This window comes from Oryza sativa, chromosome 10 (genome assembly GCF_034140825.1).
Source record: "Oryza sativa Japonica Group chromosome 10, ASM3414082v1".
NCBI lineage: Eukaryota > Viridiplantae > Streptophyta > Magnoliopsida > Poales > Poaceae > Oryza > Oryza sativa.
In genome coordinates, this window is record NC_089044.1 from 14433182 (window position 1) to 14452840 (window position 19659).

At 43.0% G+C, this 19659-nt stretch overlaps 1 protein-coding gene across 1 annotated transcript; it reads left to right on the forward strand.

Moving 5' to 3' along the window:
* The first annotated feature begins 3999 nt into the window (after positions 1-3999).
* LOC136353487 (sucrose transport protein SUT3) lies at positions 4000-10475 on the forward strand. Its single transcript, XM_066304488.1, has 10 exons — positions 4000-4291; positions 5950-6015; positions 6166-6264; positions 7579-7643; positions 7769-7853; positions 7948-7981; positions 8098-8197; positions 8370-8445; positions 8644-8967; positions 9649-10475. Exons 1-10 carry the CDS (start codon positions 4136-4138, stop codon positions 10162-10164), a joined length of 1521 nt encoding a protein of 506 aa, XP_066160585.1. The 5' UTR covers positions 4000-4135; the 3' UTR covers positions 10165-10475.
* Positions 10476-19659: the final 9184 nt, after the last annotated feature.

Below are 19659 nucleotides of genomic sequence, written 5' to 3' on the forward strand. Positions count from 1 at the left end.
AGAAAACATAGCTGAAAAGTAAAATAAAACAGTGATTCGATTGATTGTGTAAGGTTTGGGTCTAGGATTAGAATCTAATCGGCCATAGCAATTACAAAGAGATTGATCTTGCCTCCGAAAGGACTTCTCCACATTCTGTTAGGCCTAGAAATCGATTACGTTTTCAAAAATCTCGCATCCAAGCAAGGAAACACGAGAATATTCTTAATTGGACTCGGACTCGGACTCGGACTCGAGTTTGGTGATCTAATTGGTCACACAAAATAGCGGCTTAACGGCAGTTCACCCTCTGGTCTAACCAGCCACAAAACAGCGGTCAGGCCGGTCTCCATGGGAAATATTTGCTTTATTTAAAATCCGACCCAAATTTATGATAAATTTGTCCAAGTGTTAAACTTGGTTGTCAATAGCTTCTAAATTACATGTTCAGTCTATTATCATTTTTCATATCACTACTGGAGAAACCATCTTTGCTAGGTTGGCCAAAAACCACATTAGTCCCGGTTTGAATAGGAGCCAGGGCTAAACATCATTTTTCGTCCCGGTTTAAAACTCCAATGGGATAAGATGATCTTCAGTCCTGGTTGGTAACACCAACCGAGACTATAAATCATCCTTAGTCTTGGTTCATTCTTTGTTAGGCCGTGGCAGGCACCCTATTATCTTTAGTCCCGGTTGGTGTCAATAACCGGAACTAAAGATCAATACTTTAGTTCCAGTTGTTTATATCTACCAGGACTAAACATTAAAAAAAAAGCGCACGGGAGGGAGAGAGGAAAAATCGCGCGTGGGAGGGAGAAAGAGAATAGCACAAGCGTAGAGAGCAAAAAAAAAAATCTGTCTCTCTCTCTCCCTCAACCTTATCTTCTTATCTTCTTCTTCTCCTCCTCCCCTCTCTTCCCCCTCCTCCTCCTCCTCTCCCAGTCCCTCCCCTCTCCTCCCCACCTCCTCCTCCTCCTCTCCCGGGCCCTCCCCTCTGCGACGGCTGCGGCCGGTGGGCGGCGGGCTGCGGCAGGCGGCGGAGAGCGGTGGTGAGGCCGTTACGGAGGGCGGCGGCAGAGACTGTGGGCGGAGGCGCGGCCGAGGCTGCGGAGGGCGGCGGGGCGCGGCTGTCACGGAGGATTTTGTGTTGTAAATATCTATGTTGATTTTGTGATGATTTTGTGTTGTAAATTTGGGATGATTTTTAGATGTTTTTTGAATTATTTTGTAATGTAAATCTGTGGTTGATTTTGTTGTTAAATTTGTGGATGATTTTGTGAACGAGGATGATTTTATTGCTGAGTTCGGTTTGAAATCAATATTCAAACAGAAAAAACAATGAAAAAGGAAAAAAAAAATACAGCCGGGCACGTGGCTTAGCCATCTTGTACCAACCGGGACTAAAGATCGATCTTTAGTCCGCGGTATTTAAACCAGAACTAAAGATAGAGATTTGTAGCCCCGGTTTACTACCCGGACTGAAGGAGGTTGCAAACCGGGACTACAGAGGGTTTGTGCAGCAGTGGATATAACAAACATGCGTATGCTATGCAGATATGTAGCAACAAAGTTCAGTTAATGGCTAGAAATCTATGGGCCTTCGCAATCTCCTAAAGTTTAAAATTTCACATTGATGTTACTGTAACTTTAGCGAAAATTTAAAAAAGAATTAACACTGCTAGCCCTCGATCTCCAACATATAATTTTTAGTGTTTCCAACTCGATCAGCCACCGACCTGATCTAGTTATTTTCTGATAATTGAGCTACCACTGGTATATAAGCCATAGAAAAATAAATTAAGCAAAACCAAAAATAACTCATAGGTAAAACTTTGGTGATGTCTATTTTTGACCTTTAAATTTAGTTTTTTTTTTGCCCTAAACTACAAACCTGATTATTTTTTACCCTCGACCTTTTAAAACCGAAGAAATAACACTGAAACCATGTTTCACAGTGGGTTTTTGCTACATGAACATCAATTAGGTGATGGTGATCTAATTACATTAGGAAAGTATGCATCAAAATGGTATAAGATATGAAAACCATCTTCATTTCAACAGAACCACTAAAAATATATTTATTTTTATCGAAGGTGTTATTTTTCTCATTTTGAAAGTTTGCTGAAAAATAGAATCTGAGCAAAATTTGAGGTTAGCGGTTCAAATATTAAAGCTAGAAAATATACTATAATGAATTAACTCTAAAAATTAAGTTTCAAAAATTATATTTTGGCTGCGCATAATAAGCCAATATACAGACGATGAAAGCCGTCGGTGGTTGCATATGCATAAGCCTTTTTCATTGGAGATCCTCAGGTTGAAGATAACATTTTCAATTGGTTCTAGCTAGGATTTAAAAGAAGCTAGATGAAGTGAAGTTCTACAACTTACAAGGTATCCCTGTCAAACAAATCTGGAGATTTTTGATTCAGAAAATATATAGTATTTTCGATCTCTCCTCCGACAGGGTCCCCCATTCAGCAATGAGCACTACAGAGTCAAATGAGCTCCTAGTGAATTTTTCTATAATCTGCCGACCAGTTAGGTGCATGTAACCACAACTTGTGCTTTGCATTATTGTGTGAGCTCACAATAATTAATTTGACACAAGGATCGATTGACACTGATTTCACTAGTTAAAATTTTCTATTCTCAAATTTGATTGTAATATGTCAGTACCCGAACCTGCATGTCACCTAGCTAGCATATATATTGTGCTTATTTATTTAATTTTGAAAAAACTAGGGAATAGTAGTGAAAAACCAGAGAAACAATGGATGGCGCTAGGAAAAACCGGTTTTTTAAGTAGTGAATAGTTCTGAAAATTAAGTTCCAATCGTTTTTTTTAAAAAAGAAACAAAAGAACGTTTACAACCCCTGCACGAGTCACAAACTTAGGAGAGAAAGAAAGGACGAAGTTACGTTGAACGCAAAGGTTTAAATTTAACTATATATCTAGGTATGTTATAAGGGTCTGGTAGGATTCGATTTTTATATATGTATTTTACATATTTAATCTATATTTTCAGTGTAAATAAATACTGCTTTGAGAAGCTAGCTGATTCAATCTCTCCTAGTTAACTAGTCGATCTCGCACCAAAAAAAAATACAAAAGAAGAAATTAATTTCAATTTATGTGATATTAGTCCACAAGGATAGATTCAGCTATCATTTTCTTTGTTATTTCCTTCGTATGTAAGGGACACTTTAAAAATGCTTCGTAGGGGATACTTTTAGCTAGCTAGGTAGTTTGGTGAGTTGGATAGTTACATATGAATTTTTTTTCTACCACATTCTGTCAGTGAGCTGGTTTACATTTCACCCTTGATTATGTATTTTTCTTCTGGTGAGTGGAAGGAATTGGATTTTTCAGCTTCACTCCCCATCAATTGTACACGATTATTTCTCAGTTTTTAAGTTGGTGATCACATTGATGATTATTCCTTATAGATTACATCAAAACAGAACAGATCAAGGAAAGGCTTGGGCTCAAATGGAAGCCCCATCCTAACTCTTTAGTTTACAGGCCAGCTGGCCCAGCTCAAGCCCACAATGAACTCTGCCTATTTTAGTCCTTTATTATGAATGGATGTTCAATTGATTTTTGCAAAATGCAAATGTTTTCTCTATCATTCATTTTGTTCCAAAATTCATACCAGTAGAGCTACTCATATATGTAGGGAGGTGAATGGTTAATCAAATCCCAAAGCAATATATAGTAAGATAGATAATGTAAGACAAAACTGGAAAATTAAAGCCAATAATCTCAACTCTCAGTTAATTCATGTCCAAAAGTCCGAAAAACCCACAAACCAGAGCAGCACACAACATCAATAAATTCTTGAGGCAAAAGAAAAATGGCATTTAAGAAAATTAAAATATTGTGTCGATAATCATTTGGCTGGATAAACCCACTAAAAATAGGGATGCTCCAATGAGATCATGCGGCACAATGTCTCACCGCTCCCTCCTCTCCTTGTTTCTCTCCATTCCATGCATCCACAAGTTCATCATATCCGTCGTCGTCTTCGTCTTCCTCAGTTTATCTCCATTTCTCCTCTTGCTTCAACTTCGATCTCTTGGGATATAACTAGCTTAGCTATAGCTCTAGCTAAATAGGTTCGTACGTATAGGATATTTGATCCATTGATCGATGGCCGTCGACATGGAGCTCGACGGCGGTGGCGACGGCAAGGGCAAAGCCCCGCCGCAGATAAGCCTGTCGGGGCTATTCCTTGCGTGCATGGTCGCCGGTGGCGTGCAGTACGGCTGGGCGCTGCAGCTCTCTCTCCTCACCCCGTACGTTCAGGTATGTGTTTAAGGCGTTTTGGCCTTTTTCATTTTCGTCTATATTCATTAGCATCTATATGAATTTGAACACACACACACACACACATATATATATATATATATATATATATATATATATATATATATATATATGGATTCACGTATGAATCTATTCAAAACCCAAACTGTCTTAACTAATAATATGGAACAGAGAACATAGTACTACTTAGTTGTTGTGATTGTATATATGTACTATACTTTTCTTGTCTCCAAGAGGGAGATTTTTTTTTCTATTGTCTTTTAACTCTTTATTGATGTGAAGGTGTAATTTGTTTGTGTGGAAATATTTGGAGGAATTCCAAATAGTATTGGGAATATCAGATTTCCTCTTATGCTGCCTGTTTGCTATGGCTAATCTTGATCTAACTCCCACCTCAAAAAAAAAACATGTAGCTTAACATCTAGCTTTCATATTAGCATCCTCCCAATTAAGCTGGTTTTAGCTATAGCCTATTTTATGGTGTTTTTACTCATTATGTTCCTTTGGAAAGCAACAATATAATTGTTTTCCTCATTCTTGTAGAGTTGAATTAATTCCTGTGAAAATCTGAAAAAAATTGTGTGTACAATTCCAGCATTTCTAAACAAAAGCTTGAACATTTGCTAATATACAGTTTTCAAAAGAAAAATTTTGGAACTGGATTTCACGATTCATTTTTCCAAGGCACTTGTCCTGCAAAAAGTTCTATAGCTGTAATATGGGCAATTCCTTGAGTAATAAGTCATTTATTTCACCGCAAGTTCTTGCGTAGTTGTGGTGTAGGTCAGATTGTTTTTATCCATGAACTTATTACTTCTGTAAATTAATTTGGTATATATTGTTAAGTTCAGCTATATCCTGGTAATAGAAAATGAATGTTTTTATTAGTAAAAGTTTTTTTTATAAAATGAAATGAATTCATTTCTATGTTTAGGAGTAAAGCATTGTCTAGCACAGCAAGGGACTGTAACTAAAAATGGTATGTGAGTTGTTTCATTTTTGTTCTAACTGAACCATGGCACCATATAACAAAGTATTAATCTTGAATAAAGTCACCAGATGTTATTTTTTGGTCAAAATAAAAAGGCATTTTCCATATATTTACAATCATACTACCAAATTAAAATTATACTCCCTCCGGTTTTTAATGTACCACGTCATTAACTTTTAGACATATGTTTGAACTTTTTGTGTTATTAAAAAAATAATGCAAATACGTACATATTATCAAGATTGCGGTAGATTCAGATCAATTTTCTTGTGTGGCTTGTTTTGGCCTAGGAGTACACGGACTAACCAAGTTATTGTATCAAAATGAACAACCTACAAGTTGTTGTATCTATTTGCACCCACCACGCAAGTTCATGTACCATGAGCACAATTTACTCCTTATATTATCTTTAATATAAAACAAATCAAAACAAAATAAATATTTATTACATAATTCTTTTAATAAGACAAATGATCAAACATCGTCCAAAAGTCAACAGCGTCGTACATGCATGGAAAACCTGAGGGAGTACCCTTGTTGTGCTTTGATAAAATCCAGCATGAACTAATTACTAATTTCTCTTCATATATGTGCATGGCTTAATTCATTCACTAACTTCATTTCACTATCACTTTGTTTGGAACAGACATTGGGAATTCCTCATGCACTCACTTCAGTTATGTGGCTCTGTGGCCCTATTGCTGGCTTAATTGTAAGTAGTGCCCTATCTATGGCGATGTCATATATCATTCCCTGGTCTTAAAAAAAGAAAACTCACAAAATTATATCAAGATTTATGATTTCAGAAACATGATCCCTCAAAGTACGTTTTCTCCTCACGTTTGTGCCTTTCATCCTGCAGGTTCAGCCATGCGTCGGCCTGTACAGTGACAAGTGCACATCCAGCCTTGGAAGACGTAGACCGTTCATCCTCACTGGATGCATAATCATCTGCATATCTGTGAGAAAAACCCAATTATCATCCAACTACTCTCTTCGTTTCATATTATAAATCGTTTAAACTTTTTTTTAAGTTAAACTTGTTTTAAAAAATTTTGATCATCAAATGTATATAAAAATATAGTAATATTTATAGCACCAATTTGCACTACATTCCCAGTGTCCTGCAACCAAATTGATAGAGAGATATTCGCGGCAGCCACGACCATCACCCTATGAGATAGAAAGACGGCGAGTTTCTGCACTCGCACAGGCTTGAAAACAAGATTCCTAAGACAATGGCACCGGCCATCTACGCATCTTCAAGGTGAAAGAATCAAATAGTTTGCGAGGCCCTCTCCTCTAACACTTTGATTCGTGACATCTGACTGCTACAAATCACAACAGTAGATCACCTAAGTCAGTATGTCGAGCTATGGACCATGATCCAGAGAATAGGCCCCTTAGGATACTAGAGAGACACCATCACTTAGAAGTTTACAGCAAATGGTGAATAGTCGGCAAAATCGGCTTATCAGCTACAATTCCTATGTGCAGTAGGAACGGTGTTCAATCAAACAATTTGGAAATGTTAGGCGCCCCTAAAGTGCAAATTTTTCATATAGTTGGTCATCCAAAATAGGGTGTGGACGGCTGATAGGCTATAGAAGAGAGGTTAGCAAAACCAAAGAGTCTGCCCCTTCTATAGAGTATCACAGGAAACGACAATCCATCTTATCGCAAAATGCAGGCTCTCTATAAGGATTTAGACAGCCATACAACATTGGGCGAGCATAGACCTCAAAATACAAGATTGGGACGCTTGCGCTTCGATGGAAGAATGGTGGAAGAGGGTTCTTCACACACCGCACATCCCCAAAGGACCTTTAAAATCCCTGATTATCCTGGTGGGTTGGGAGCTCTGGTGTGAGAGAAACACTAGGATATTCCGCCACGTGGCTACCACCCTGACAACCATCATCGCTAAAATCAAAGAAGAGGGGTTGGCCTGGATCAAAGTGGGATCAAAGTGGGAGCCGCAAAAGCTCGTTGAGTTAACTTCGTTGGAAGAACCCTATAGTTTCTCCTTCTGTGGGCTCTTTTTTTTTATGGCAGGCCCTGTAAATAACTCTTTTTTTGGTTGTTTGTTTTTTCTCCTACTCTATCAATATATGCAAGGTAAAGCTTTCGTCTTTTTTTTTAAAAAAAAAGTGCACTATATCTAACAATTCATAAATTTAGTTAAAACTAAAGTGACTTAAAAGTTAAAAAAACTAATAATATGAAACGGAGGTAAGTAGTTAGTTATTTGATTAACTAATTACATGACTGACAGGTGATCGTCATCGGGTTCTCCTCGGACATCGGCTACGCTCTCGGCGACACGACTGAGGACTGCAAGTAATTAAGCTGCTCGATCACTGACAGTGACAGAGCTTGATGAATTCGCTGATTAAATCATTGGTCGATTAGTAAGCAAAATTTCAGGATTCGGACTCGCTAATCGAGCGACTTAATCCATCCAGGGTTTACAGGGGTCCTCGTTACCATGCAGCGGCGGCATTCATCCTCGGATTCTGGCTGCTCGACTTCTCCAACAACACCGTGCAGGTATGCAGCCTGAAGAAGAAGAAAGAAAACTCTCAGCTCTGAATCCATCTGAAACTCTGAATAATCTGCAATGTGATATATGATTCTCGCGCAGGGTCCAGCTCGCGCTCTGATGGCCGATTTGTCAGGTGAGTCGTGAGAAGATTAACACCAGATTTTATACCTGATTTGATGACAGATTAGTTGTGTTCTTGGTTTTGGTTTTCTGAATTTTGTTGCTTACTGAACATTGGAATATATTCAGGTCGGCATGGCCCAAGCGCGGCCAACGCGATCTTCTGTTCTTGGATGGCATTAGGCAACATCCTTGGCTACTCCTCCGGATCCACCAATGACTGGCACAAGTCGGTGATCGATCGCTGATGACTACAGCTGCTCTGAATTTTCTCATCATCAAAATCATCTATGGAATGCTAAATCAGCAGCTTTGATCAGTTCTTGATGCCAATTTTTTTTTCTAAGAAAAATGAACGGAATGCTATATTCATAGTGGAATTGCATTGCATGTGGCCGCAGGTGGTTTCCCTTTCTCATGACCAGGGCTTGCTGCGAGGCCTGCGCGAATCTCAAAGCGGCCTTCTTGGTTGCAGTGGTAATTATTTTATTTAATTAAAAGCTGCAGCTTTTATACAACTATAGTACCTTCAAAATTGAAGGTTTTTACGTGACATGTATTTTTTTCTATTACACGAAAGACGATGCGTAATGCATCATGGAACACACATTCAAGACAAGACCAGCGACAAAATCTCTAAAATTACTAAATTTGATTTTGATGTAATGTGCGCAGGTGTTTTTGGGGTTGTCGACGGCGGTGACGATGGTGTTTGCGAGGGAGGTGGCGCTGGACCCAGTGGCGGCGGCGAAGCGGAACGAGGGTGAGGCGTCGGGGCTCCTCGCCGTGTTCAAGGGGATGAAGAACCTCCCCGTCGGGATGCCGTCGGTGCTTATCGTCACCGGCCTCACCTGGCTCTCGTGGTTCCCCTTCATCCTCTTCGACACCGACTGGATGGGCCGCGAGATCTACCATGGCCGCCCGGACGGCTCCCCCGCCGAGGTCACCGCCTTCCAAGAGGGTGTCCGCCAAGGCGCCTTCGGCCTCCTCCTTAACTCGGTCAGATCGAGCTATCCATCAATTACTTGCCTTTTTTTCTCTCCGGTTTAAAATATTTGATGTTAAGAATAATATTTAAATTATTTTTTAAAAAATAAAATTGACCTAAAACCTAAAGTTTTGAATTGTGATAGTGTTAATACTTTTCGAGGCAAATATGCACATAAAAGTTTTCTTTTTCTACTTTTTTAACTAACAATTTGAAAAATGATTTAACTGTCAAGTTTTCAAAATCCTGATCAAATCTTTTCCCTGAACGTCTATTATTTTCTTTTACGGAGACTGTATCTACTAGCTACTTCATTCCACGTTATAATAATAAGACGTTATGATATCACCGTTACTCGTATAGATTCACTATCTTTCATATGAATCTAAACACATATATAATACACACGAATTAATCTATACGTTAATCTTTACTACTTAAAACAATGAAGATGTTTCTTCGTCCATCCAAATAAAAAAAAAGCAAAAAAAAACATAAAATGAAAGGGGAGGCAAATAAAAAACCGGTGAGCCGAAAAGAGGTACACCGAGCAGAGTGAAGGAATGAGTGTTTGGTCCAAAACCAAGGAAATACAATGTATAGGATAAAGCTGTTGTAACACACAGTCATTTTTTCATTCCATTGAAAACACTAAACGTCTTGTTGAACTGACACGTCGGCAATGGCCGCAGATCGTGCTGGGCATCAGCTCGTTCCTGATCGAGCCGATGTGCCGTCGGCTGGGCGCCCGCGCGGTGTGGGTGATGAGCAGCGCCGTCGTGTGCGTCGCCATGGCGGCCGTCTCCGTGCTCAGCGCGTGGTCGCTCGGCGACTTCGGCGGCTCGGTGCAGGACGCAGCGCGGGCGCCGGCGGAGGAGGGCGGCGTCAGGGCGTCGGCGCTGGCGCTCTTCGTCTTCCTCGGCCTCCCCTTCGCCGTCCTCTGCAGCGTCCCGTTCGCCGTCACGGCGCAGCTCGCGGCGAGCCGCGGCGGCGGGCAGGGCCTCTGCACCGGCGTCCTCAACATCTCCATCGTCGTGCCGCAGATGGCCATCGCCCTCGGCGCCGGGCCCTGGGACGAGCTGTTCGGGGAGGGGAACATCCCGGCGTTCGCCATGGCGTCCGTGTTCGCCGCCGCGGCCGCCGCCGCCGGCGTCGTCTTGCTGCCCAAGGTCTCCGTCCGCTCCGTCAGCATGGCCGGCGGCCACTGATCACTACTAGTCTATCACCCTTTTTTTTTCCGTGGTTTTAAATCTCCCGCTATAGCTGCTGCTATCTCCAGTTAGAGCGGGTACTATAGCAGGCTATAAGCCAGCTGTAAATATATTTCAAGAAGATAAATGAGGAGAGAGAAGAGCAGCGGGCTACAGATTTGTAGCTAGCTGTAGCACAGACTCCAAGACGCAGCGTGCATATGACAGGTGGGACCAGGTATTAATTGTGTAGTATGTAACTATTATATGAATGAGCTATTAAATTAGCTATAAATGAATTGGAGCTAGTAGTTGGCTATACTATTAAACTTGCTCTTATAGCTGTTTGAGAAGAGTTCTAGCTATTTGCTCTCATGCGTAATTTAGCCGCTATAGCTCCACTTAATCCACAGTTAGCTGCTGCTATAGCTGTTTGAGTATGCTAACTGCCAAATATTTTAGCCCGCTAATTAAAACACTGCTAATCGATTAACTAACTAACTAATTATTTACAGTGACTCACTAAGCTATAGAGCTAGCTAGTTAACTAATGACAATTAGTAGTGATAATATATATTCTGGGTTAGTTCAAATGTTGGTAGTCTTATTTTAAACTTGTTTTTTTTTATCTTTTGTAAATCATGTGGACTTTGGATGGGTAATGAGGAATTAATGCAAATGGGCTTCGATGGGCTCCAATCTGTGATATGCTTCCAATCTTGGAATAAGTTCACCTGCCCTCCCTCAACTTTACATCGAGTTTGTATAACATCCCTAATCCCCGATATAAAAAATCTTCACCCCTAAACTACATAAAACCGTGCAATTCGGGTCCTATAGCAGTATGGATCTCTAGTTACACTGACGTGGCATCCTATTCAGCAAAATAAAAAAATATATATGTGTCCCACATGTTAGCCGTCCTCTTCTTCCTTCTCTTTTCTTCTAGGATGGGGAGGGATGGGGACGGCCGATCTAGCTAGGGTAGCAGGCTGTTGGATCCGGGCGCCGGAGGCGCCCGCCCCCTCAGCCGCCGCCACTCCCCAGGGTGGGGGAGCTACCTCCACCTCCACTACCGCCCGCCTTAGGCCCTCAGCAGCCTACACCTCCGCCCACCACCGTAGTGAAGGGAGGTGAGCCTCTCAGTGGTGGTGAAGTGAGCTGCGCCCATGAGCCGCCGGTTGGTAGCCACGACGGGTTCCTTGGCCTCACCAACGCCTCAACCCGCCTCACCGCCTCCGCCTCCACCTCCGCCTTAGCCGCCTCCGCCTCCACTCGCCGTCTCGGTGAAGGGAGGTGAGCCTCCCAGCAGCGGTGAAGGGAGCAACGCCCGCGAGCCGCCGGTCTGTAACCACGGCGGGTCGGTTCACCAACGCCTCCACCAACGGCACCGCCACCAACAGGTTCATGGCCGTGGAGTTAGATGCACCAAAGCAACGCGTGTGCATTGCGGTGTGCTTGTCATCCCTGTCGCTGCCACCGTTGTCGGACCCCGGGGCCGACAACCCACCCTCGACGAACGCCACAGAGTCGCTCAGTGAAAGGCGGTCCGCACCCCGCTACGACGCCACGAACTCGGCGAACTCATCCGCCCATGCCGCGTCCCTGGTGCCGGCCTTCGACGTCAACGGCATCTGATCCGCTGCCATCATCGCCATTGTGAAAGCTTCGCCTCGGACCTCCACCTCGTCGTCGGGTGCGGTGGTGGCGGCGGAGCCTCTCGAGGTGGCGGATCTCGGCCGGACTCACCGGCTGCTTCTCACCCATTTGCCACCGGCAACCTCCCGAGAAGAGAAGCAAGGAGAGAAGAGAAGAAAAGAGAATAAAGAAGAGCTATGGGTCCCACATTTTTTTCTCAGACTTACATGTGGGCCCCATATATCTTTTTATTTTATTTTGCTGACTAGGATGCCATGTTAGCAAAACTAGACATCTATACTACTCCATCCATTCCATAATATAAGGCACAACCACTTTTTAGATGTTCCATAATATAAGGCATGTATGTATATAGGTTATTAACTATGACCTCTTCTCCATTAAATTATTACTTTTTTAAATCCTTCACTCTCATGTTCTCTAATTCTATTGGATGCATGCATTGTATTTATTAGGATGATATAAACTATAAGATGATAATAATTATTTTCTTGGTCTTTGGGTTAGAGGTGGTTATGCCTTATATTCTGTAATAGAGGGACTACTATGGGACCTAAATGGCACGGTTTTGTATAGTTTAGGGATGAAGATTTCTAATATTGAGGATAAGGGATGTCAAACAAACATGGTGTAAAGTTGAGGGAAGGCTGGTGAACTTATTCATCCAATCTTCCATGGCAATGCAGCCTAAGGATGGGCCCTATTCTCGGGCCGAGAGATTATATTTGGGCTGAAAATCAGCCAGAAGCCCAAATTTCATACATTTCTAAGGCTCTAAAGGGAAGGAACTTCTAAGGCTCTAGAGGGCCCATTCAGACAGCGTTTTAATAATATTTATGGGTACTGAACTGCTCCATGGAATCGAACTATTTTAGGGTTGTTTTGGTTATCTACATTGCCAAATATTTGTGTGCGGCACTGCCGATTACTCCCTCTACTAATAACTATAAAACACTTTTAAAATAGTGATAAGTCAGACAATTTTAGCGTTCACTTTCAATTGAAAAAAATAATGACGTAAAAAATGATGTTACTAGTACTAGATTTATCAATCAACAAACTACCATAATATATAACTATTTTATTTAAAATAATATACTTTTATAAATATTATTTGTCAAAACAGCATATCACAGGTGGTGGGTTGAAGTCCAAAAGCACTTAAATTTGTGACGGGTTGTGACAGGAGGAGTACTTAATAATGTAGATTTGTTAAGATTATATTTGGTCTGTGACGAGTAGTAGCCAAATTAGTATGGCTAAGAGAGATTTGGATTGGTAGCGAGAAATGTTGCTAAATATTTGGCTTCGATCCTAAAAACAACTCGAAAGTACTATTCAAACTACTAACAGAATTGGTAGGGTGCAAATTGGATTCAATCCATAATAACCCATATAGTTTCTAGTATTGTACTCCCTCTTCATATTATAAATCATTCTGATTTTTTTTCTAGTAACTTTTTTAAGTTTGATCAAGTTTGTAGAAGAATCTAGCAACATATGCAAGACTAATTAGTTTCATTAAAACTAACATTTAATATATTTGATAAGGTTTATTTTACGAGATGTGCTTCTATGCTCCTAAATAAAAAAAGCTGCACGAAAATCAAAGTTCACCGGTGGCTGAGATTAAAACAGGATTAACACTTAATCCTTATTAGCGAGGGGTATTTTTGTCCATAGGATTAACTTTGAAGCGATCCCCACCACTAGGCCGGTTACTCCACGACCGCGACCGCGACGCTCTCTCCTCGGGCAGCGCCGCTCCTCAGCCGCGGAAGCATGCCAGCACTTCCCTCGCCACGCCGCCCTCTTCTTCCCCTCGCCTTGTCGCTTCCCGGCTCCGGCGCTCCGCCTTTTTTTCCCCTCGCCTCACCGCTTCCCGGCCCCGGCGCCGCTCAGTCTAGCGCCACCCGTCTTCCTCCTGCAAGTAGTGCCGCCTCTCCGTCCTCTTCTTCCATGAAAAGAATGTTATGAGAACACAAATGAGGAATAGCCATGTAAATGTGTATAGGCACTTCCGTTGGGAACATACTCATAAACAAGCATCTGCGTGCCATTCTGCCTCCCCCATTCATTTATACAGCTCACCACCAATATATCCACGATCACAGTTCACATGATCACATCAAACTTGCAGCAAGCTGGCCATTGCAGACAGAGATCAAACAAGCCAAAAGGCACAAGCTGGAATGGCAACTTGGCCTTGGATGAGGGGTAAATCATGTCGCCGAAAAAGCTGCTGCTTCAACTGTTGCTAGGGCCGCTTGACAGCTGCCGGCACGGCGGCGTTCTCGACGTCCACGTTACCGTAGTCCTCGGCTCCTCGCGCTCAAGGCGAATCTTGTTGCGCAAATAGTGGCGACGGCCGGGAGGTCATCAGGGGCGGCGCTAACCGGATTAGATGGAGCGAGGCGGCAGTGCTCCATCGGCATCGGCATCACCCGTTCCCCACAACGGCGCCGGCCGACCACCTACTCTGGTTCCCTGGCGCCACACGTATCCATGGGTGCTGGGTCTAGGCGGCGGCGCGGGGGAGGAAGAGGGCAGAGCAGTGGCGGCAAGGCGAGTGAAAAGCGCACGGTACATGCGCGTTGTTACGGTGGAGTTAGACTGGGCTCCAAATTTTATGGACAAAAATACCCCTCACTAATGATGATTACACTGTTAATCCGCTTTTAATCTCAGTCATTGATGAGCTTTGATTTTCGTGCAACATTTTTATAAGGAGCATAGAAGCACATCTCGGCCATTGATTTCATATTGTAAGACACGTGCCGCTGGTTGCTCTAGTGCCTAGTGTACATGCAGGTATATATACTCATGCCATTTCTCTATAAGGTGATCAATACAATTTCAAGGTTGGCTGATGGAAGTAAACAAGTGTGAATGGGTTTGTCAGGATCCCGGGTGGGCCGCACACGGGCTGGTCAGCCCATCGCCATGAGGCCCAAGCAAACGGAAGGGAGCAGCATACAAGCAGTAGCATCGGCAACACCAGGGGGCATCGAAAGATCATTTGGACTTGGCGGAGCTGAAGCTCCCGGCGGCAGCGGTGACTTGGGCGGCCGGTGGGCACCCTCGTCGATCTCTCTCCCCTACCTCTCCTCCGATCTCCAGCCTCCCCCCCCCCTCGATTCTAGAAGTTTCCAGTACTTGTATTCCATAGCTTCTTCTTCTCTCCCCAAAACAGTTGTTGCTTCTATGGTGGATGCTTGTTGTTGAGTTGGAAGTAGTGGGTTCCTAACAATCTGGTATCAGAGCTATCGATTCATGGGATTTCTAGCATGGAGTTGATAGGAGAGTACTGCAGCAATGCCCCATGCAAGTGGTTGTTGGATTTGGGCAAGGGTGGTGCTCATGACACCAACGCCCACAACCTGTTCGATGGAATGCCTAGCCAATCTGAGATACCCAAGGAAGATCAGAGGACATCTAAGCCTGTCCCCATCAATTCTACCATGAACAAAGAGGAGAAATGGCTAGACAAAGCTCTAGATCGGATATTGGAGAAGTTTGAACAAATGGAGGCCAAGCGCATGCAAGAGGAGAAGATCAATCAGATATTTCAAAAGTTGGAGGACATAGAGGTTCTTAGGAGCAAGGCTTCCGAGGAAATAATTGAAGCCATCAGGGCAACCACCGCTGTTCTCAAGGCTAAGTCACCTATAGCACCCATCGCACCACCTACTCCAGCGCCTACCAAGTGTTTGACAGAATGCCCCAACAACAACTTTACTTGGGCAACGACGAGTTCAAGTCACATTGGTGAGGATACTGCTCCAACAGCTACCTGGGAGCTAGGAGACAACAAGGACAAGGGCCACGCCCCCTGCATCGTCGCCAAGGACTCACCCGAGGTCACGCCCACCATGTGTTCAACGAAATACTCCGGTCCTACCATCAAGCCCGATCTCACTATGGCTGTAGTGGTTACGTCCGCCACCACTGCTATGGCCTCTATGGAGTTGGTAGCTGCTGGGAATGCAATCGGTGCCACTGACATCAACAATCTTGACCACCCCAAGGTGACGCATGCTAAGTGTTCGATGTCTAGCTCCGGCGTCAAACGGGGCACTGAACAAGTTGTGCTTGCGTTTCCGCTTATGGCTAGCCCTATGGAGTTCATGACATCATTGGTAGAACCATCTCCACCCACAGGGCTGAAGCTTGGTGATGCCATTTGCGTGGGAGATCAGGTGCCTATGAAGTGTTCGATGAAATGTACTGAGAGTGACAATAAGCCACTGATGGAACACCCCAAGAGAAACCCATGGCCACCTGCCTGGTCAGGATGGAAGAAGTGGTATATGACCTGGACTACAATCAATCATCAAAGGATGAGATTATATTTCGTCCCACCCTGGCCTCCACCAAGTCTAGTAAGTTCTTTGGCATGGGTGCATTTTTGTATTGGAGCTCTTATATTTCAAAGGGTGGTTTTATCAAATGAAATGGTTGAGTTGGAGCCCTGGCCTCCACCACATGAAGCAAGTTTCAGAATTTTGCCTTTCCAAACTAGTAGCAGGAAATGTTGCAATTATGTCACTGCTTTGAGTATAATTGCATGGGATGAGAAGAGGACAAGGAGTAGTAGAATTATTGACACTAGTTTTGAGGAAGGGACACAGGAATGTTGGAATCCATATCTAGCCTTGCCAATCCTCAGCTATTTTAGGACCAGATTGCAATGGATGCCACCTTGGCTGCCATTAGTTGGTTTGCTGGAAGCTAGAGTAGGGAAGGGTTGCACTACTGATTTTGCTGCAAGTATAATTCCTTGGAATGAGCAAAAGAAAATGATTACTATTGAAACTTCCACTTGCTTTGAGCAGAAAATGCACCAAATTCGGGCTTTGATTTTCCACGTCAGTTTGACATCACTTGCTAGCAAGGAAAGCAATCTAGTTATTTGTGATCCTGAATCATTATCTATTTGGTTATCATATGTTGATCTCTGGGGGATGTTGCTCAACTACTACCCAACTATAGTGGAGAAATGGAATATGAGAATAATTTGCATGGTGATATCAGAATCTGAATCATGTTTGGAATCAAATTACATTGGTTTGAATGTTGAAAGAGATTTGCTATATATGATTGCTGAAGAAAAAGGTTGCAAAAGGTGAAAGGAATGGAAGCAGACACTAATTCAATTCATGATGAGAAGTATACTTTTGGGTTAGTTCCTACAGTGGTGTTGATCAAGCGAGGTTGTCACTGTTTGCAGCATATCAAATTGTTGGGAATCCATGTTGGCAAGCAATTCGTAACAGTGCCATTGTCATGTATCACCCAGGAGTACTTTACATGGAGTAAGTAGTTATTCAAGCTAAAGCTACTTGCTCTATTCTTCTTCAATGATGGTTCATTGTCTAACACCAAATATTTGGAGCAACCATGGGATCCGAGAGGTGTATTCCATCTGCTTGGGGACAAGCCAAATTTCAAGAAGAGGGGATTGTCAGGATCCCGGGTGGGCCACACACGGGCTGGTCATCCCATCGCCATGAGGCCCAAGCAAACGGAAGGGAGCAGCATACAAGCAGCAGCATCGGCAACACCAGGGGGCATCGAAAGATCATTTGGACTTGGCGGAGCTGAAGCTCCCGGCGGCGGCGGCGACTTGGGCGGCCGGTGGGCACCCTCATCGATCTCTCTCCCCTACCTCTCCTCCGATCTCTAGCCTCCCCCCCCCCCTCGGTTCTAGAAGTTTCCAGCACTTGTATTCCATAGCTTCTTCTTCTCTCCCCAAAACAGTTGTTGCTTCTATGGTGGATGCTTGTTGTTGAGTTGGAAGTAGTGGGTTCCTAACAGGGTTTCACGTAAACAGAAGTATACCACTGCGGCATTGGCATTAGGGGATGTTAATCACGAGATTCGGCGGCCATTGATTTCCTACGTTGCTTGCATATGGAAAGCAAATACATGCTTGCATGGAAACCTAGGAAATCAAAAGGCAAGGCAGCTCAGGATGAAAATTTCTTGCCATGAGCAGTGCGCACACGTATACGAATACAAGTAAACAATCGATCCGTATCGCGTCAGATTGGAAAGAAGACACTGACACAATATGGAAAATAAATTGATAGATGGCTATTAATTTGGAAGAATAATAACATATGGAAAGAAACGCAAATCATAGGATCAAGCAATTGGCTAGCCATCCATATTTGAACCATGCATGCACTGTAGGCGGGAGGAGCAAGGTATGTCGAGCGCCACACTTCGCTATACCGAGCCCTCCGCCCCTGGTTGTCGGACCCCAGGGCCGACAACCCGCCCTCGACGAACGCCACAGAGTCTCTCAACGAACGGCGGTGCGCACCCCGCTACAACACCGCAAACTCGGCGAACTCATCCGCCCATGCCGCGTCCCCAACGCCGGCCTTCGACTTCAACGGCATCTGATCCACTGTCGTAGTCGCCATTGTGAAAGCTCCGCCTCGGACCTCCACCTCGTCATCGGGTGCGGCGGTGGTGGCGGTGGCGACAGACCCTCTCGAGGTGGCGGATCTCAGCCGGACTCACTGGCCGCTTGTCACCCATCTGCCACCGGCAACCTCCCAAGAAGAGAAGCAAGGAGAGAAGAGAAGAGAATAAAGAAGAGCTGTGGGTCCCATATTTTTTTCTCAGACTTACATGTGGGCCCCATATATCTTTTTTATTTTTTTTGCTGACTAGGATGCCACGTCATCAAAACTAGGCATCTATACTACTATGGGACCTAAATGGCACGGTTTTGTATAGTTTAGTGGTGAAGATTTCTGGTATTGAGGATAAGGGATGTCAAACAAACTTGGTGTAAAGTTGAGGGAAGGCTGGTGAACTTGTTCATCCAATCTTCCATGCCAATGCAGCCTAAGGATGGGCCCTAAATTTGATCCGAGAGATTATATTTGGGCTGAAAATCAGCCAGAAGCTCAAATTTCATATATTTCTTCAATTGTTCGTTGTTGAGAGGAAGGAACTTCTAAGGCGGAAGCGATCGCCCCTGGGCGCCCTCCTCTCCTCCACCTGTTTTTCTTTTTTGGCCACCGCATTACTTTCCTATTTTAGTAAATTTATGCACCTAAAATTCATACACCTTAAGTTTACACCTCTAAAGTTTAGTGACCTAAAGTTTATAAATCAAAAGTTTATATATCCGATTCAAATTTGAATTTGAATTCAAATATTTTTTATATATAATATTTTTATACATCTAAAGCTTATACACCTAAAGTTTATAGACCCAAAGTTTATAAGTCAAAAGTTTACGTACCCGATTCAAATTTGAATTTGAATTATATCTGATTCAAATTTGTATTTGAATTCAAATATTTTTATATATAGTATTTTATACATCTAAAGTTTATACACCTAAAGTTTATAGACCCAAAGTTTACAAGTCAAAAGTTTACATACCAGATTCAAATTTGAATTTGAATTCAAATATTAGTTTATAGACCCAAAGTTTATAAGCCAAAAGTTTACATACCCATTTTAAATTTGAATTTGAATTCAAATTTTTTATATGTAGTATTTCTATACATAAATTTTTTCAACCTTGTGTTTTTTATTTTTTAAAAATTTATGGTGTAGTAGGAAGAGAAGAAGGGGAGGAGGAAGCAGGAATAGTGTATAGGGGGATGGGGGGTGATCGCCTGGGGCGATCACCAGCCCATTAGCCGCCCCCCTTCTAAGGCTCTAGAGGGCCCATTCAGATAGCGTATTCTATATACTTATATAGTTCATCCCCACTAAGTGTAGTTAATGCTATTTCTCTCTTATCTCCTTAAGCCACATCACCCTAATTGTTTATAGCCTTTGGATGATAGATCTATGGTCTAAATTGTCTCTTCTTTCTTCTCT